The sequence below is a fragment of the Sarcophilus harrisii genome, chromosome 2, assembly GCF_902635505.1.
Source record: "Sarcophilus harrisii chromosome 2, mSarHar1.11, whole genome shotgun sequence".
Taxonomy (NCBI): Eukaryota; Metazoa; Chordata; class Mammalia; order Dasyuromorphia; family Dasyuridae; genus Sarcophilus; species Sarcophilus harrisii.
The window spans coordinates 183671475-183693283 of NC_045427.1; the positions used below are offsets into that span (position 1 = coordinate 183671475).

At 33.4% G+C, this 21809-nt stretch overlaps 1 protein-coding gene across 1 annotated transcript in view; it reads right to left on the reverse strand.

Moving 5' to 3' along the window:
- Positions 1-21809, reverse strand: part of MYT1L (myelin transcription factor 1 like) — a 660434-nt gene that overhangs the window by 254955 nt on the left and 383670 nt on the right. The window contains exons 7-9 of the mRNA XM_031951169.1: positions 4731-4785; positions 4515-4548; positions 4150-4212 (exon numbers count right to left, since the gene is read on the reverse strand). Coding sequence (XP_031807029.1) covers positions 4150-4212; positions 4515-4548; positions 4731-4785 — 152 coding nt within the window. The remainder of the gene's footprint in view (positions 1-4149; positions 4213-4514; positions 4549-4730; positions 4786-21809) is intronic.

The following is a 21809-nucleotide window of genomic DNA, read 5'->3' on the forward strand; positions in this document are numbered from 1 at the left end:
TTCCATATGATTTTTAAAAAATTTGTAATTCTTTTATTCATTTCATCTTATAAGAATGTATGGTTTTTATTTGTTGGGGCCTTTTAATGAAAACTATATGTGCATGTATGTGTATGTGTGTGTGTGTGAGAGAAAGAGACAGAGAGAGAAATAGAGACGGAGAGAGAGAGAGAGAGAAAGAGAGGAAGAGAGAGAGAGAGAGAGAGAGAGAGAGAGAGAGAGAGAGAGAGAGGCGCAGAGAGACAGAGAGATTTTTTAAAAAATGTAATACAGATCTAAAAGGAACACTGTTTAGATGATGAATCATCTCACTATTTGGATTTAAGAACTCACTGAAAGTAAAATTGATAGCTGTCTTCCCCAAAATACTTACTAAAAGGACTTAATATTTGTTTTAAAGTGAATTGTGTTGCTCAGCTAAAATCTTTTACAGTGAAGAAAACAGTGACCTGTAGAGAAGAAATGGCTTGTTCAATGTCATATGACTTATGATAGTAGAATCAGTGTGGAAACCCAGAGAGTCTTCTTGCAAATCCAATGGTTTTTCCACAAAACATGCTGCCTCTCTTGGCTCACACATGTACTATTAGGGATATACATTTTTTTACCTTCTGGATATATAAATATATATACATATGTATATGTGTATGTATGTGAGTATATACACATATATGTTGTTGTCCAGTAATTTTTTAGCTGTGTCTAACTCTTCATGACCCAATTTGGACTCTTCTTTGGCAAAAATACAGGATTGCAAGGTCACACAGTTAGTAAATGATTGAGGCAAAATTTGAATTCATGAAGATGAGTGTTCCTGATTTTAGGCTCAGCACTCAAACCACAGCACTACCTAATTGCCTTCCCCCTTTCTCTCTCTTTCTCTCTCTCTCTCTCTCTCTCTCTCTCTCTCCCTCCTTTCCTCCCTCCCTCTCTTTTTCCCTCCCTCCCTTTCTTTGTCTCTGTCTCTCTCTCAAACACAAACAGACATATAGCACTAGTCAAAATTCTCCAATAAATAAAAAGTATGCATTCTTATAAGATGAAGGAAATAAAAAAAATCATTTAATAATCCACTAGAAGCTCAATGTAAATTCTCCTGTGAAAAGAAAAAAAAACAAGAACAAAATAATAGAACTTGATTTGTAAAGCATCTTAAATGTTATTTAGTACAACTCTTTCATTTTATATATGAGAAAACTGAAGTTCATGTTGGTTACCTAAATTGTCTAAGGTTATACAAAGAGTTGGGCAGAAACAGACTGGAATTCAGGTTTTTAAAAAATTTTTAAAAAATTTTTTTATTTCTAGGCCCATACTTTCTTTTTTGTTTTTTTAAAGTAAAGTAAAAAAACATGAACAGTTATTTTTCATATGATTTTATGAGCATTTCAGGATCCAGAAGTAAAGCTGTGTGCTAGCTTTTATTTTTTTTCTGTTTTTAATGTTTTGTCCATTTTTAACAATATCAATTTGCAATGATCTCCTTCAACCTCTTTCTTTTACCAGGAAGAATCTCTGTTTGTAATAAATAGGTGTAAATTAGTAAAACAAATTAAGACATTATTAGTAAAATGTATGTTTTAATCCTCACCCATAGTCTGCCACCTCTCTTTTGAGAAATATAAGGCTTGTTTTACTATCAGTCCTTTGAAGGCATGATTAGTTAACAAATTTCTCAAATTGTGTTCTTTCCATTAAACTCTAATGCATCTGTCAGCAATTTCTATTCAAATTAATTAGAAGCCTATTAATGGGACGTAATCTGACTGGTGTATTGATAATTACGATAGCATAAACAGAGAGAAACTTTAACAACTAAAAAAAAATGAGATTTTTTTTTGCATACATTCCTAAATTTACATGCATTTGTGAGACCTCAAGATTTTATCTAATTAGCAGGTCTAAGATTCAGACTGTTTGAATACTGACAACCCAAAATCATGCTTCAAAAGCAAGATGCAGAATTACCATTTTATAAGTACACCTATCTTAACCTTCCTTATTTTTATTTTTATTGCTTGTTTTGTTTATTTGGAGTAAGATGTCTATAACATTTCATATGTACACACACTCTCACACGCAACATTCAGATCAAGTGTACACTCACATAAATAGTATGCAGTTTGGCAGAGATTGTGTAAATGTTAAAAATAGCAAAATGGAAATTGAACAAAGTTTATTTGTGAAACAATTCAAATTTTACCTAATTAATAAAATATTTTCACAAGTCAAGTGAAATTCTTTTTGTATACATTGTTTTATTATTCAACTATAGATTGTATTCAGCTGCTGATTGGTCAAGAAAGCATAACAGGAAGACATATACCACACATTAATTAGATAACTGCTTTATATTCAAAAGGAAATAAGCAATGATGCACTATCCATTTATGTAAAAAGTGTGGTGTGTTCTTATAAAGTTATCTAAATAATTTTAAAACTTTGATTTTAGCTACATTATTCCTGAAAACAAAAGTGAGCTACTTTTTCTTTTTTTTCTTGTTAAATATCAGCCATTGTATGACAAATCAGACACACTTTCCTCCTAATTTAAAATTTTCTTTCTTCCTTACAGTATAGCACAGCAATTAATTTACAAGCAGTTAATAATTCTGTCCCTTAATATTCCTGAAGAAGAATCAAAATAATTATTTCCTTTCCATTACATATTTCTAGAAAGGAAATGTTTATTTGATGCTTAAATAAATTTGCTTTTGTTAGTTCTGGGGTGATTGTCAACTTTGGTTTTCCTAAAAGGAATATAAACTGTATTTATTATTAACCTAATTCATATTGAATTTTCACTTAAATTTTTCTTTTTGTTTTGGTCTGTTTTTATTATTTCATATAAATGGGGAACTTGGTGTTGAAATTCCCATTAAGGAGGACAATATAATTTTTTTATGATTTGCAAGTTTGGGGAGTTGTTTGGAGGCACTGAGAGACTTGATGACATATAACTATATGTCACAATAGCTATAGTCACTATATGTGACTAAGTATGTGACAAAAGGAAGATTTGAACTCAGATCTTCCTAACTTCAAGGTCTCTATTTTCCTGCACCAATTCTCTTTTTCTTTTAAATGGTTGAAAATAGACATACTCAAAAAGCACATACAAATCCACAATAAATGTCATGACATCCTGGTAACAGTAAGAGTGGTCATACTGTCTGCCATTTATTTTTCTAGGCCAGTTTTCATAGAAACATTGGTGTTCAACCATATTCTTGCATGTCAAATATTCTCAGCCATCATAACCAAAACTTAAATTCTGAAGGCTATCTAACAGAAGATAGTTATGATTTCTCTGGGGGCTACCACACTGCAGTATTTCAAATCTTGCTTCCCACCCCATTCCCAGTAAGAAACATAGAAAGAATAGATTGCTGTATAACTTTCAGCTAATTTCCCAGTAATAATCTAAACACATTCTTTTCCCATTGAGGAGCTAGTGTAATACTCTTTATGACCATAATATAGTCATTTGGATCTCCAAGTCTCATTATCATTGATCTGTCCAAGATTTTGACCTTTGAAGCTAACCTTATCACATGACTGTCTCTGTTTCAAAGCCTATACTTTGTTTCCCAAAATTAACTTGTTAAATGACAGAAGTCATAATAGCACAAGAATGTCACCAAGGGCACATGTTAATTTGCCATATATGATTTACAGATCTATCATAATGAAAATGAGAGAAAATAGAAGGAAGAAATTAGAGTTCTCAATGGTGGGGGATGGGGGGTCATTTCAGCATGCAATCCATATGATAATCATTTTAACATTGCAAGAAAAATGTATATCAAAATGAGTGAAGATATCTGTGTATGTATATATACATGTAACTTCTGGCTAATCCAAATTTGATCTGACTTTTGTATTATTATGACTTTATGTCATGCAGAGATGGTAAAACTAGTTCACCTTCTAAGAAACACTGTAATTGTCTGAGACAAAGGAGGGACGTTCAAAGGAAAAGAGGAAGGGAAAAAAATTCCCCCAAACACAAAAACAAAATGAATTGTTTTCCAAAAACACTCAACCAGTCAGTTTTGTCTTTTGGTTCCAGTCATTTAACAAGGTCACCAAAGACAAGATGGTTATCAAACACTTCCAGTTATATTGTGGAAAGAACACCAGTATTACCTTCTGTGTCTTGCATATTTGCCACTAACGTGACCGCTACCATCACAGCCAGGAGTGGGGCAGCTGGAAAAAGGAAGAGAATTAATTACAGAGGTGTTGTGTGCTGCAGAGAGATTATACTAAAAGCAGTAAGTAGGTTTTGCCGAGATGGAGGACAACAAAGACAGAAAAAGAAAAATCAAATAACTGAAGGGGGAAAAAGAGGGGGGGATGCTTTTCATTAGCAAGTCTCAGGGGAATTAATTTCATCAGTGCAGCAGGGCATGAGCAAAGCACCAATGAACTTGAAAGTGCATTATACCCATTAAAAGGCATGAATTTTCTAAATTGCTAATGGGGATACATTTTACACTCAGAGCACTAACCTGAACAGCTCCTGTATGGCTGGTTCCACGGGAACTGCAGAAAGATGGAAAATATATAAAAATTTATCATCTATTACAAGTACCCCTCTTCTAGAGAAAATTACCAAAAAGGTTGTGTAAAAGCAAGGGTCAGAATGAATCGTGCAAAGAGATTCTGGAGGATGAAGGTCACCCTGAGCAGAACCCTCCAGTGATTTAGTGAAATAGCAGACTTACCTCGAACCCCTTTGGAGCGTGTGCGATGGCGTTTCTCGTCGGCATCCACCTCCATCTGGGAATAGATTAGCAGGCAGTCAATGTTCTTATCCTGCATGCACAGACTATCAATGCACTGAGTGGTACCAGCTCCCTCACCATTTATTGACAATATTTTAATTCCATTTTATTTTGCAAAGTGAAGTCCCTGGGAGTGGGGTGGGAGTGGAGGAATGAATTTCAGGAAACCTAGATATATTATATAATGTCAAACACTGCCTGCCCCCCCTCTCAAAAAAAGAAAAGTCCTATCATAGGCAATATTTAATCAACCTTTTTTTTGGGGGGGATATTTAAAAAATGAAAATACATTACTATTCTTTAAATAGTCCCCCCCCACCCAAGACATCTGAAATTACTTTTAAATGTACTTTGGAATATGGGCATCACTCAGACTTAATTTAAGAGTTGGAAGAGAAGTCAGAAGCTCATTAGTTCAATCTGTACCTGAACAGGAATTCCCTCTCCATCATCCTGACCTCTCCTCTTTCATGAGGACCCTTAAAATGTCTCTTCAGGGTGACAGTTACATGTATACCTCCTATTACATATCTATATCTAAGGCCATAGGAGAGAATTCTTTTAAAAATTCTTTAAATTATTTTTTTGTTTGAGAATTCTTAAATAACACGATCACTAGCTGTGAAATTTAAAATGAGTTTAAAAAAAAAAAGCTTAGAGACACATTTCCCTTAGACAAAAGCATGTGGAATGACCAAATAGGAACAAAAGTCAAAGCAAATAGGAAGAATGAAAGGAGGGGGAAAAGGAATGAGAGAAGAGGAAAAAAAGAGAAGAAAGGAAGAAAATTACAGGAAGGGAAAGGGAGAAGAAATGGATGGAAAGAAAGAGAGAGAAAGAAAGGGAGGGAAAGAGGGACAAAGGGAAATAGAGAAAGAAAGAGAAGAAGAGAGGAAGAGAGAGAGGAAGGAAGAGAAGAAGAGAGGAAACAAATAGCTCATGTCCCATCTAATTGAACTAAACTTCATTTTCATTCATACTAACAAATCAGATGTTTGTATGAATAGATCTGGATACTTCATCACAAGCATGTAATAACATATATGTGCAATAAATTTTATGATATATTAATAATACACAACAGCAGATCTACTTTATTGTAAAATCCTACTTATTATACCAGAGTGGCCAATAAGTGATAAGCCACTGAAATGACTGTTCATATCTAACTAAAGTTCTTTTAGCTGTTATTTCTCTGCCCTTTTCATGTGTCCATTCAGATTTCTAAACAGAATGAAGTTGTCAGATACAGACATATAGTTTACTATGGTTCTAATACTATAGAATAACAGACTTCTTAGACTGGTTGGGTTTCGTAGACATTCCAACCAGTTTGACCTCATAAATTATATCAATTGTATTGATGAATAAGCCTTTATTCAGTGCCTGCTTTAGGGTCATTACTGTGCTTGGCTTTGGGGATACAAATAGAAAAATGAAACAACTCCTGCTTTCAAGAGGCTTACATTCAATATACAGAAGAAATCTGTGTAATGGCCCACATAATATAAAGATATGTTAAAGAGGGACATATCTCCCTTTCTCCCAGTAGAGAAAAATCACAGAAAAAGTTTTTACAAAAAATATTCAATCAGTACCAATAGTTGCCCACTGCCTCATTTCGATAAAATATTTGATTTTTTTTTCTATGCATGTATCAGGAGTCTCCATTATCAAAATATAACTAGGAATAGGCAGCCTTTTTTAGCTATTTTCCATAGCAGATGACATCTTCTTTTAGAAATCATTTTTAAAGTGCTAATAAGCCTTTCTCAATTCTGAATCAAGTTGGGGGAACTATTTTTAACTATTCTGTACCACTGTACAGTATTTGCTATATAATTAACTCCCAGTTATTTGGGAAAAGTAATTCATGGGAATGGGATAACCTGAAAAAACAAATAGGTATGCATATAAAATACTTATAGCTATAATCCTTTGACCTTATCTTAGCTAGTAGCTTCTAAACCATCATGCCACTTCATTCCTTTCTAGTTTGCTTAAAATTAGCAAATTGATAAATTTGGATTTTACAATCATTCATTTCTTGTAATGACCACTGATGTTGTGAAGATATTACAAGAAGTGAAATGACTTACCATTGGGCAGAAAATGGTCTAAAGCATTGTATATTGTATAACTGAAGAGCTGTTGTATTTTGTAATAAGGATTTCTAGACACCAACCTCAATATACAATAATCTTGGCAGGGAAAAGATCCAGTTCAAACCTTTTGTTTTCACAAGGGAAAGAATTTTATGTTGTGATGTTTAAAAGGTTCAAGAGGTATGGTTTCTGGATACTTTAATCATTTTATTAATAATGTTAGCATGTTTAATAATAAAAGGATTATCATTTGGTTTTTCTTTCTTAGACCGAAGATAATCATGGTGGCATGGTTATAGTATTTATAAAATATTTTAAAATCTACCTATTTTGACACTTATAGAAACTATAAGAATACAATTAAAAATATTCCTTAGAGAAATAAAGACACAGCCAAATAAGTGATGTGATATTTATGGTTGTACAATGTTGGTATAATTAGAACAGAAATTATATGTAAATTAATTAATTATTCAGTGCCATGTCAAATTACCAAAAGATTACTTTAGAAAGCCAGAAAAAATAACAAAATTTGTTTGGAGAAAGAAAGGGTTAATATTTTTAAGGGAAATAATGGAGAAAAAGTGGGAAAGAACAAGATTTGGATTAGGAATACTAGATCTCAGTACACTACAAAAGCAGGAATTTTAGAAACTATTTGGTACTGACTAAAATAAGGGAAAGTCAGCCAGTGGTCAGATAGACAAATATGATAACAAATCAACTTAATAATATCTTTCCACCAATATGACTAATAAGTCTGTTTCCCAAAGAGATCATCAAAAAGGGAAATTGACTTATATGTGCAAAAATATTGATAGCAGCCCTTTTCATGGTAGCAAAAGGTTGGAAACTGAGGGTATGCCCATCATTTGGAGAGTGGCTGAACAAACTGTGGTATATGAATGTAATGGAATATTATTGCTCAATAAGAAATGATGAATAGACAGATTTCAGAAAAAAACTTGAGAAGACATATAAGAATTTATTTAAAATGTAAGGAGCAGAATCAAGAAAACATTGTATATGGTATGAACATTGTGATGACCAAGTATGAATGATTCAGCTTATTCAGCAACACAATTATACAAGACAAGTACAAAGTACTCACGAAGGAAAATGCTATCCATATCCAGATAAAAAACCATTGGACTCTGAATGCAGATTGAAGCATAATTTTCCACTTACTTTACATGTTTTTTTTTCTTTGATCTATTGTTTCTTTTTTCACAACTATGACTAATATGACTAATATGGAAATATATATATATATACACACACATATACACACATATATATGTATATATACACTTCACATGATATCAACCTATACACATGTACACACAATACATCAAATTGCCTATCATTTTCAAAAGAGAGGAAGATTGAAAGGGAAGAAGAAAAATTTGGATCTCAATATCTTGTAAAAACCAATGTAAAATTTCATGATGTGTAATTGGTAAAAACAAAATACTATTTAAAAAAAGAAAATATATATTAACTTTCCACAAAATCTTTCTAAATTAATTAAAAACTAAAAAAACAAACATTCACAGTAAATCTAAAGTCCTTGGATGGTTAGAGGAAAGTAAAATGGTTTCATGAAAGGAAAACTAATATCTAACTGGGTTTTGCTACATACTTTCTATGACCTTGGACAAATCATTTGACTTGTCCAGATCTCAAGTTCCCTGTCTATAAAGTGAGGATGTTAGTCTTAAATAATCTCTTAAGTCCCTTCCAACTTTAAAATCTGTGATTCAAGAAAGAAAGGGAAAGATATGAATTGGGTTATACTTTTAAAGTCATTCTTTCATTTATTCAGTAAACATATCATAGATACCTACTTAACGGTATTATACTTGGTGCTATGCAGAATACAAAGATGAGTAAAAATATGGATCCTTCTATACAATTGCTTCTATTCTACTGAAGAAGATAACACATATACTCAAATAAATAACCATAATACAAAGCAAGAGGACCTACCAGCTTAAAAAAGGTACAAGCAAGAGCATATGGAAATTCTGAAGAAAGTTCATCTAAGGTAAACTATCTTTCTCACTGAACCCTAATATCCTTTCTCCTAATCTTGCTGAATTCATGACCAGTATTCTATCCTGCTCTCCATGAATCCAAATTCTCTATCTTTAAGGCTCAAAACAAGGACTACCTCCTCTGTGAAGCTTCTTCAAGTATTCACATCTCCAATCCAGAAAGCTGAAAGCATTCTATCTCTCCTGAAATCTTATTTGAGAACTCTTAACTAGATGTAGCTTTTGCTTTCACAACATCTTATCTTGCACATGCTACTCTTCTTCTAATAAATGTCTAGCTGCTGAGAATAAGAAAAGTGGCTAAGTTGAAATGTGTATCCCCTGTACTGAGAACAGCTGCCTAAATAGTAGGTGATAAATAAATGTTTGTTGAATCAAATTAAACTCACAATTAGGTACATTTTTGATAGTATTCTTGTATTTTGTGGGGTATTCTGGATGACTCAGTTTCTTTATCTATAAAGTTTCTCCTTTAAGATGCATAGATTAAATTTCTCACTGGAAAAGTTGTATGATTGTAAGATGAGACTATAAAAATGAAACTATATTGTTAAAGTAATACTATATAAAAAGTGAAGCCCATTCTACTAAACTCAGCATTATGCAGGGTCTGGTTAGAATTCTATGGTCATTTTAGGGCTTAATGATTTAAAAGTTATGTTAAAATTAAAAAATCCACAGAAGCCAGAAATGAAAATAATGCTGAGTTAGAACAAAAGTATAATAACTTGGTATTTTTTTTTCAAGAAAAACCTAGTCTTCTTAAATGCATAACATGTAGATTCATGGTAGCAGAGTTTATTTCTCTCAAGGTTATTACAGCAAAGACAAGTTGATTGTATGACACTCCATACCTCCCAAACTTACCTAAATTCCTGTGTCTTCCCTCCAAATTGTAGAGGTTCTAGGGTTAAATCCCAACTTTGGAGAGGATTCAATTTACTTTCAAGTCACTAAAGTTTCTTTGTCTATAATGTGTTAGCTTGGACTAGATAACTTCTAAGATTTACTTGAAAGCCTAAGATCTTATATAAAATATTGGTTTAGCTTGAAGTAAGCTTAGGAGACACACTCTAGCAATAAGCCAACAAGGAAGCACAATTCTATTTAATTCAAGAAGTACCTATTAAATACCTTTTCCATTCAAGGAACTAAGCCTGGAAATTAAAAATCAAAACAAATCAAATAAAAACAAAACAAAACCCCCCTTTTTTTTGCCTTAAGGAGCTTGAATTTTACTTGGTCAATACAGAGATTTATAATCTAAAAATGTTAAGAGGGGAAGGTGGGGAAGAAATACATTCCAGGAGTTAGTCAATAAGCATTTATTATGGGCTCGAGATGTGCTAAGCAACAAGGATACAAAGAAAGACCAAAAAAAAAAAAAAAAAAAAAAAAAATCCATGTCTTCCAGGATCTCAAGGATAGTCAATGCAAAAGCATAGGCAAAGAAGAAGTGCCAAGTTTAGTGAAAGTAAGAAGGCCTGTTCTGGGGTAATGCAGTATGCACAAAGGCAAATAATTGGAAATAAGTCTGTAAAAAACAGCTTAGAACCAGAGTATAAGTCTTTTTAAAGGTGAAGTTGAAGAATGCATTCTGAAATAATGGGGACCTTTGGAGAACAAGGGATCTAAATAATTTTGAAAGGATTGAAATTAGTTTTAGGGCTTCTGAATTAAACTTAAGTCTCTGGATAGCCTTCTAAGCAACTTAGAACAATTAGAAGATATGTTTTGTCTTTTTAATAGGGCTTGGGGTCATGGGATAATTGGTAGGTAGCTATTCTCTTGACAATTAACTAAAATTTCAAACATATAAACTGTTATATTTGTATAATTGTAAAGTGTTTTCTGTATATATTGTATATACTTTATGCTGCATACTATATATACTTTACCATATATGCTATATATACTGTATATTTCTGTATTTTAGAAAAATTGTCAACAATGATAAGGTAATGAGAGATTTCAGGGAATTAGGAAAGCAAATGGTTAATTGAGAGAGTTGAAATAACCACACTGACATCAATTTGTGACTCAGTTCTGGAGCTAGTTTAATTTCTACTCAGTTATGGGTCTAGTCCAAATTCTGTCCTATGAGAAAACATTATTCAGCTGTGGAAACTGGGAGAAAACCATATTGTATTTTTTTAATCTAGTTCCTGCATGACTGGGAATCTAAACTACTTCTCCCTGTTTAGAGATCTTAAGAAAGAATTTAGATTATACTGAACAGAAACCCAGTCAAATGCAAAGACTAATGCAAAGAATTTTCTTATAATTGTATATCTCAAGCAAGCCATATGTCTTATTTGAAAACTGGCCCCATCCATATCAATCAGTTATTGTTTCCACATTCCCTTGATTGTTTATAGATGGGGAGCAGGGAATTTCCTTTTCTGTATTCAGGGAATTTCATCTATTCACTTTCCCTTTCTCAACTTGGAAAGTTTCTAATCTTGCCTCCAATTAAAAGTCAGATCACCTAATGTGTAGTTTTCTTTTAATTAATTGGCATTATTTGAATAATTGTCTTTAATGTATAAAAGTCTGACTCTCCATGTATTGAGGGGCCAGGCTTAAGTCGAGAAGATATGGTCCCATTTTGTAAGCAATTGGCATGTGTATTGCTTAATAAATCACTATGTTTGGAAGACAGAACCTTTATTTTCCTAAATCATTTCATTTTTCACCTGCCACAGAAAAGGACTCTTTTTGCATAGGTAATCACACAGATTATACATGCATATATACATATATGTAAAGATACATGCAAACATGCCAACATACTCATATTAAGAATGACAGAAGTAGTTATAAACTTTAAATATTGCAAGAGAGCTGAGAGTTTTTCCTAATCCAATCCTTTTATTTTATATTCACTAAACATTTATAAATCCCTTATTCTAAGCACTTATGTTAAGCTTTGGTAAAGGAAAAAACAGTGCTTTCCCTCAAGGAGCCTACAATCTAATGGGAAGGAGGAAGATAAAATGCAAAAGAAAGCTGTAGGGAATAGAGAAAGAAGAGGCATGATGGAGTATCCCAAAAGAATGTACCTGGATGGGAAATGAGATGGCTAGCCAGTTCACTCTCTTTAAATGAAAGTTTTGAGGAAAAAGCTCTTTGCTCTGCTCTCAAATTAGAGGGGAAGAGGGGACTATGAAGTGGGAATACCAAGGCTGATTCAATCCTATGGGATAATGAGGTTCCTAGGGAGATGATAGAGAAGTTCAGAGGAATGTAACTAGGTGAAAAATGAAGGTGAAGAAATGAGGTTGATCTCTGATTTTTTCACTTTTGTTAGGCATTGTTTTTTGAATATATTTTAAGTTCCTTTAGGGCAAAGATCATTCTCTTTTTCTATTTCCAGTATTCCTTGATATGGTCCTGGGCACAGAACATCTGTCCAGCAGGTCATTGATTGATTTGTGTTAGGATGGTTGGAAGACAATTGTGCAGAGAAAAAAAAGGAACTCATCAAGGATTATGTGAATAAATCACCTAAATGCAGTCTTTAATGGCATACAAGGTTAAAGTTATTATGGAGGCATTAGCTATTGCTTTTAAAAGCTTATAGAAGATAAATGAGTTGCCTAAAGATTGGTAGAGGTCCAAAATCTAAAATATGGAAGGACAAGCTTAAAATTGATTAAAAACATCATTGCATGAATACTAGGAATATCAAATTAACTATCAAATAAGCATTGGACAAAATAAAAAGTTGCTGAATTTAAAATATCTTGTTTTGTTTGTCTTAGGTCTTTTTTGAAAAATCATGTCATACAAAGCTAATTTAATTTATGTCACTTTTAGGACAGTGACAGGTCTATAGATAGGAGAGAAGCAACAGCTGCTATGTTATCATTAGTGCCACTATTTTTCCTCACAAATGGGGATGCTTAGTCTTGAGCTTAGAAGATGAGATTGTGGGTGGAGTGAAGAATGCTAGCTGATTTCAGGTATTTGATGTGTTGTCATGGGATAGAGACATTTGATTTTCCTTGGCTCCAAAGAAAAGAGAAACAAGCAATGTGTAGAAATTGCAGGAATAGTAATCTGGTTTCAGCACAAGGAAATTTTTCTAACAATTAGAACCATCTTAAAGTAGAGCGCTCTTTTTTTCCTTATTGAGGGCTTTATGCAATGTCTGAATGATTCCCTTGTTAGAGATATTATACAGGTAGTTATTCTTCAGATATATACTTTTCTGAAACTGATTTTCTATGATTCTATATGAGCATAAATGATAAATTGAGATATATTTAAGTAATAAAACTATAGATTTGAAGGATCAATAAAAGAAGAACTATCAGGTTTAGAATTTCAGGACTACTCAATAGTGACATGTTCTTAATTCAATGTTACTCTATATTTCTATCAGTGGGTTAAATAAGTTTATAGGCAATATAAAGTTTTCTGATGAGGTGGCTGGTAGTTTGAAAGGTATGAAAGATTTTTGAGTAAAAGAATAGCAACCCTCAGACTGAAAAAGTTTAAAGAGTTCTGCTTAGAGGCAGGAATATGGTTTTGATAAATAGAAGAGAAGTGCTCTTTCAACTTCAATCAAGTACATATAACATTTTAATAACATTGTCATCTTTTTTAAATTAATTTTTTGAATTAGCAAAAATCTTCCTTCTTTCCCTTTTGTTACCCCAAACCTTCCTTGAGAAAGAAAGAAAAACAAAATCCTTGTTACAAACATATTAAGTCAAGCAAAAGACATTTCTGCATTGGATATAACCAAGAAAATGTGTCTTTTTGTGTAGGAGTTCATCACCTTTAAATGAATGCTCCTTAATTCTTATTGATCATTACACTCATCAGAGTTCCTACTTTTTCAAAGTTGTCTGTCTTTATAATAATGTTGTCATTGCATAAATTATTTCCCTGATTGTGTTTAATGTGGGAGAGGCTAGAGGAAGAGAGAGAATTTGGAAAAAAAAGGAATATTAAAAGATATAAATAATAATATTTAATTTCCTTCCCTGGAATATGGGGGTAATAATAGCCCCAATCTCATAGGGCTGTACTGAGAACCAAATAAAAGAATGTTATGTATAAAGTAGTATAGAAATCTTAATTACAATTAGTCTAGTCTCTTATTCCCCCTCAACCAACTCCTCCTCCCCCACAGTACACTGTACAGTATATATGTTTAATATATATTTGCTGATTAAATACCACTAAAATTTTCTACAGGAAAGGGTGTATTTACATAGACACAATGATATATCAGTGGATTAGGATTTTGCTGATATCAATAGCATGTTCTCTTAAGTCTAGGGATTATAGAATTTAGAGCTAACAGGGACCTTAGAGATAAGATAGTTCAACCCCCTCATTTTACAGATGGCTCAGGCTGCAGTTTCAAAGTTCCCATCAGATCACCTAGTTTCCTAGCAACTAGAAGTGGCAAAACAACACTGTTCTGGAAGAATAGCATCTGGGGTTGCTCTTTTCCCTCAGGCTTTGGAGAAGCAGTGATGGGAGATGGAACATGGGACAAACCACACATTGGGTTGGGTAGATTTATTTCTACTATTTCCATTTGCTTATTTATTTCCATATCAGAGGATTAGGATTTCATTCTAAAATGGACACATGCCTTAAAGGGGAGAAATTTTGTAATCAAAGCTTTGATAAATCAATGATAATATGGTTGTCAATATTTATCTACTTTCAAGGTCATTTAGTGATATTTTATAAGGACCTAAAGACTGATATCAGGTCCTTGAATGTAGAGTATAGTCATGGTGCATAGCCATAGAGAAGCTTATTATCACTTAAGGTTTTGCTTAATCCTACTCAAAACTTCTTTCCAATCCCATGATTTTGCAAATGTCATTTCTCAGGAAAAGAGCCTCCCCTTCCCTCCAACAACATTCCAATGCTGATGTCTTTCTTTTCCTTTCAAATTCAATTCAGGTACTGTCTCCTCTATGAAGGACACTCTAAAACACTTCCTCTCTTTCTTATTCTCAGTGAAGATTATCTGAACCTCTCCTTTGAGTTTATTTTAATTTACCTTGTATTGGTCTGTACCTATGCTTCCACTGACATAACTCACTCTACCAATGCAGATTGGCAATTCCTCTCTAACCTCTAGTTTTGGAGCATTTGTTTGGGGAATAGGAGAGAGTTACATGCTTTGGGTATAGTCTCAAAGCTAGTATGTGTCAACACAAAGAATTAAATCCAAGGAACCCTGAATCTAAGAATAGCCCTCTACTGATGGAGGTTGTTGTTTGTCCTTCAATCTCGAAGAGGACCATGACATCAGGGATATGATGCTGTAACATGCAACTGAATTGGATTTAAGTGAGGGGGGGCTGTGCTAGGTCACCTGCTTCATTTTCCCCTCCAGAGCCATCTGGATATAGTAGTAAGATATAGATTAAGGTGCCTGGAGATGGCCCTGGATGAAATTGGAGACCATGGCCTTTTTAAGCTAAGGTCTTCAACAGGTTTCAATTTGATTAAGGCCTCACTCATTTGATGATTAAAACTAGGTAGCAATGGAGGCAAAGACTCTCCTCTTTAGACTAAATGAAAGAATGAATGAATCTTGTAGGGGAAGATCCTCAGAGTTTCTGAGCAAAGCAAAAATGACTGCTGTTTACATTTAATCTGAGTTCTGAGTCAATCTGGACCAAATGGGACTTGGTTTAGGATGTACTGGTGGTGGCCAGTTAGACAAATATCGCTTTTAGTTTAAGCTCTTTACAATCCTCCAAATAGCCTCTCTCTCTTCTTGTGTATGCTTATTTTTCCTTATGGCAGAATGATAGAATTGCAGAATTCATACTTGGAAGAGACCTACTCAGATGCCTACTTCATTCCATACCTTAAAGAAAATAAATTATATAATGGACTGATCAGTCAGTCTCTGCTTAAAAACTTCTAAGAAATAAAATCCCACCTCAAGCATCCTAATCTGTATTTATAGAATTCTAATCGTTAGAAACTTTCCCACTCAGCTTTACTTCTCTGTACTTCAATATGCCCCTGAACTCTTTTCATCTTGTAAGATAATTTCATTCCTGAAACTTTTGAAAATATCCTTTGCCCTGGGCTTCCTCCCCATGATGGGAGTGTGGTAGGCTTCTCCTAGAACATCCTTTTAAGAACCCAGGCTAGCCAGTTCCTTGTTTTCTATCATGCTGCTTTCCTCTCTATTTCTCTATCATTTCCCAGATAACTACATCCCTGAATTCTGCCTTGGCAGACTTCTTTGCTTCTAGGGACATGTCCCTTTGATTAGATGTCTCTTCCTGGCACCTCCCTTTAAGAAGACTGCTATATAGTATTAGCACATTATTTGAGTTAGTTCTACAAAATAGTGCAGGAATCTTAATACTTGTATCTGAACAATTCAATGGGAGTAAAACAGGATTAGAAAAAGTGGATCAGGAGCAAAAGTAAAGAACTTTGCTTAAAAAACATGGAATATGTTTCCATATGGCATAGAATCTTTCATCTGGAAGAAGCCTTAGGGATTCAGTAGACAAGCCTCTAATTCTTCAATTGAGGAAAGTGAAGTCCAGATTAGTAAAGGAATGTGTTTATATACTTAATTAATGAAAAGGGTAGGGCTAAAATCTTTTGACTTCATTTTACTGTTTTTGTTTGTTTGTTTGTTTGTTTTGCTAAAACACGCTGTACAGTGTATTTTGTCTTGTCCATAAGGCCAATTGTCTATTCCAAGCCAGAAATTACATAGATTTCAAACTTTGCTCTCTTATTCTTAATACACACAAAACAATTCTTAATTTTCTTCACTCAGGCTCCTTGAAAGCAGTTAGAAGACTAAACATGCTGATAAAAATATCTGACTTATAAAATTTAAATTTAAGAATTAGAACACTGATCTTGAAACTATTAGGATACAAAGTCACAAAAATATTAACATAAAAAAATTTCTCAAAAGTGAGGCTTGGCAATCTAGTTCCTTTTCCTTTGTTTCTTCAATTGGATAAAGGCATATACAACTTACAATGTAAAAATATAATGATCTTGGGTCTTGTTTTCTGTTTCTAATAGAATATAAAATTATGTTTCTAGGAAGAAGAAAACATGACTTTATAATCCACTGAAAGCAAATATAAAAACTTAAGGGAGAAGGAAATATCTTCCCAGTTGATGGTCAGTCTGTTCTTAGGCATGGTATGGATAAATAAGACAAACTTGAGGAGTAAAGATTCCTTCATAAGAAAGTATGCCCAATTTTATTTATTTCATTTGCATTTAAAGAGACCTTTTAAATTCTGAAAAGTCCTATTCTTGACATTTTATTTTTAAAATCTGAAGAAGCAGACTTAAGGCTAATTAAAGTGTAGAAAAAAGGGCAAAGGTAAGAAAATAATGTTTCATTTTGGTATCTTTTTTTGAGGGGGAAGAGAAAGTATATTCCTACTAAGTGTTTGGAACTCAAGATTTTAGAATAGGTTTCATACATACACATCCCATATATAAATGGGGATGTGTATGTGCGTGTGTTTGTGTGTGTGTGTGTGTGTCCTTTATGGGAAGTCATTTATTCATTCTTCATTCATTAATTACCCACTAAATGTCAGGGACTGTGCTAGATACTAGGTGCTAAAGATACGAATACAAGAATAAGTCAGTTCTTGTCCTTCATATTCTTTCTTTTCATATTAAGGTCTTAGCAAAGTCTTTCCATTCCCAATATTTTCTTGTGTGCCTATTATAGACAGGATTTTTCTTTCACCTTATATCACCTATTGGTATTTGAATTTGTATCATGGTTAGAAGGGATATAAATTCAAATCAAAGGGATATCTTTATAATCATGATCATTTAGTATTTTTTAAAGGAACTGATATTGATCAGGAAAGCTAACCATTGGCAGCAGTCTCATATAAATTCAGAAAACTTATTTATGACCACTCTAAGGCACACTCAAACTTTATTCTTTGTAGATGCTTTTCCCTGATCTAAAATGCCCTTGTTTATTACATCTGTCCATTGAAATCTCACTCATTCTTTAAATTCCATACTAATTTGGCTATGATATTTTAACCAACCTCATACATACTCTCTTTCTTCTTTGAACTCCTTTACCACTCAATTCTTCTCCAATTGAATAAATTATTCCCAACTTGTCTATGTTCATGGACTTCATGATCTCCAGAAAAATCATCATTCTGCAAGATGAAATGAACTCTGAAACTAACTTCCTTCCTCTCAGTTCAGGATTTTGTGGCATCTTAATAAAAGACTGTCAAAACAAATACCTAGTATCTCAGTTGGGGGATGCAAAGTAGGACAATGGAAGCATGAATGAACTGTCATTATGTAACAAGGTGAAGGGATAAGGTGGCCAATAATAGCCTAGTCCTCTAAGAATGAAAAATGTATTGTCTGATATCGATATGGAAGTATGAGTCTATTTCTCAAATTGTACTGTAGAAAGATGATACTTTACCTTCCTGACAAAGTATATAAAAGCATCCTCTTACTGATTGCTATTGAATTACTACATGGTGATGAAAAGCTTTCTGATTGCTTATCTAGAACTAAATGCATATCCAAAAAAACAAAACAAAGAAACAAAAGAAAAAAAAGAAACTTGAGCTAATGGAAGAAATCTTAAACAAAGAGGAAGAAATGCTGCACTTCAGGTTGAGGAGACAGTTATCAGGGACAGCCCCAGGAGATGCTTTGGCTGCCTTCACTTTACACCTGGGCTGCCCTAAAGCTGTAAATGCATGGCAGCTATATTTTTCTGACTTTGTTATGTTTCTTCTTCCTTGATTTAGGTTGTTGAAATTGATGACATAACAGATTATGGCTTTGGGGGCTTCAAAATATTGGAAGAATCTTTAGCAGTACAGCAATGGGAGTCATTAACTGAATCTGCTGGTAGCCATAGCAGTTAAGCCAGCTCTAGGGAACAAACTTCTTGAACCAGTCCAGCTGCGAATCAACTTAGCAGCAGACACATTGTACCTAGCAAGCAGGTATCACATTCAGAGGTAAATTTGGTGTAGTGAATGTTTTATCTGGTCTTATGATCTTTGAAGATGAATTGAATACAACTTTATATTTGCTATCTTTTATTCTCATTATTGGACAGCTAGGTGGTGCAATGGATAGAGAGACCTGTTCCTGGAGTCAGGAATACCTGAATTCAAACATGGTCTTAGGCACTTACTAGTTATGTGGGCAAATCATTTAAACCCTGTTGGCCCCAATTTCCTCATCAGTAAAATGAGTTGGAGAAAGAAATGCCAAATCACTCCAATATTTTTGCCAAAAACAATCCAACCCCAGTTCGGATATAACTGAAAAGACTGAACAACAACACATCTCACTGAATGACCTACCTAACATCTTTTTTAAATTATACATTATATGTTATAAAATATGATTATATATTATCTATATGTGTGTTTTTATTAGTCTGATGGTATCCTCTACTGCTTCTCTAATGATTTCTCTTTTTAAAATAGCTTTTTATTTACCAGATATATGCATGGATAATTTTTCAGCATTGACAATTGCAAAATCTTTTGTTCCAACTTTTCCCCTCCTTCCCCCCACCCCTTCTCCCAGATGGCAGGTTGACCAATACATGTTAAATATGTTAAAGTATAAATTAAATACCATATATGTATACATGTCCAAACTGTTATTTTGCTGTACAAAAAGAATTGGACTTTGAAGTATTGTACAATTAGTCTGTGAAGAAAATCAAAACTGCAGGCAGACAAAAATAGAGGGATTGGGAATTCTATGTAGTGGTTCATAGTCATCTCCCAGAGTTCTTTCGCTGGATGTGGCTGGTTCAATTCATTACTGCTCTATTGGAACTGATTTGGTTCATCTCATTGTTGAAGATGGCCACATCCATCAGAATTGATCATCATATAATATTGTTGTTGAAGTATACAATGATCTCCTGGAGGTCCTGCTCATTTCACTCAGCATCAGTTCATGTAAGTCTCTCCAGGCCATTCTAAAATCATCCTGCTGGTTATTTCTTACAGAACAATAATATTCCATAATATTCATATATCACAATTTATTCAGCCATTCTCCAATTGATGGGCATCCACTCAGTTTCCAGTTTCTGGCCATTACAGAAAAGGCTGCCACAAACATTCTTATACATACAGGTCTTTTTCCTTTCCCTTCTTTAAAATCTCTTTGGGTATAAGTCCAGTAATAACACTGCTAGATCAAAGGGTATGCACAGTTTGATGACTTTTGAGCATAGTTCCAAATTACTCTCCAGAATGGCTGGATGTATTCACAATTCCACCAACAATGCATCAGTGTCCCTGTTTTCCCACATCTCCTCCAACATTCCGCATTATGTTTCCCTGTCATTCTAGCCAATCTGACAGGTATGTAGTGTTATCTCAGAGTTGTCTTAATTTGAATTTCTCTGATTAATAATGACTTGGAGCATCTTTTCATATGGCTAGAAATAGTTTCAATTTCTTTGTTTGAGAATTGTCTGTTCATATCCTTTAACTGTTTATCAATTGGAGAATGGCTTGATTTCTTATAAATTTCTCTAATGATTTTTAATGTTTCTTGGTAATGTATCACAGTTTACTCATGCTAATCATGCTCTTCCCTGTAGTCCTTCAGTTTAGGGTAAATTTAAATATTAATTCTTCTGAAATTGTGGTACAATAGAAGTACTTTTTTTTTTTTTTTTTTTTTTTTTTTTTGCTGCCATCCTCTGGTTATTCCTGTCACTGTAGAAAAAAGACATAGTGTTTGCTTCTACAGGATCATGGATTTAGAGCCATATGCAATTTTAGAGATCATCTAGTTCACAGTTGTTAAACAGATTGTCTTCAGGTTGCCTGCAACTCACAACACTACCAAGTGAAGCTGGATCCAAATTAAAATGTAGTTGGGAAATATTTAACAAAATACATAGAAATACAATAAAACTCAGATAATACTAATATATATTTTAAAAAATCAATATGTGCTGCAGGGATCCTTGTGTATTGTTTAATGGTCCCTGTTTCTAATGCAGTTTTATACCACTGCTCTAATTCAACCCTTTCATTTTATAGAAAAAACTGATCTTCAGAAATATGAAGTGATTTGGTAATGGTGACATAATAAGATTTGAATATATGTTTCTGAACTTTTAGCCTGATACTTGTTTCTTTAGGTCTCACATTATTAATAACAATATGTAGAGAAACTACAAAAGGAATGGTCACTTCCTTCAAAGTATTCACAAATTGCAATAAATGAATGCATCTGTTATCTCCCATTTTTGTGACTTACTTTAACTTAACTGGATTTTTTTTCTTTTTTTATATATTTACATAATTAAATAAAAACCTTTGGGGAAATATTAATTCACCAACCACAAGAGTCATATTTATTTCTGCAACCAAAAAACTTATGCACCATGGGTAGGTCAAAGGAAATCTCAAATCTCAACATGAATAGAAGGTTAAATGTGAATAGTGCCACAGAGTATTCAACCATTTGATTTTAGGCAGGGAGAGGAACTTTAAATACTGAGAGGAGGGTTTGAGAACTTCAAAAATGGCCCCAAGATATTTGCTTGTAACTGACATTTTGGGTTCCCTTCACCCAAGGAGGCATTCCTTATAGTCACATTTGAAACTTTCAAAGCTAATGAAGCATTTGAAGGATTTAAAAAACTAACTCCAAGTTTCAAAAAGCCTTAAAGATAGTCGACTATAGGGAATCCAAAAGAATTGTTATACTTTAGCAAAAAAAATCACATCACAGGCAATTCAATAATTGCTTTGTAAACCTTAAAGCACTATGAAAAAGTGAGATGATAAAGAAAAATTTCTCTTTTCAAATGGGATGTTGCTTGT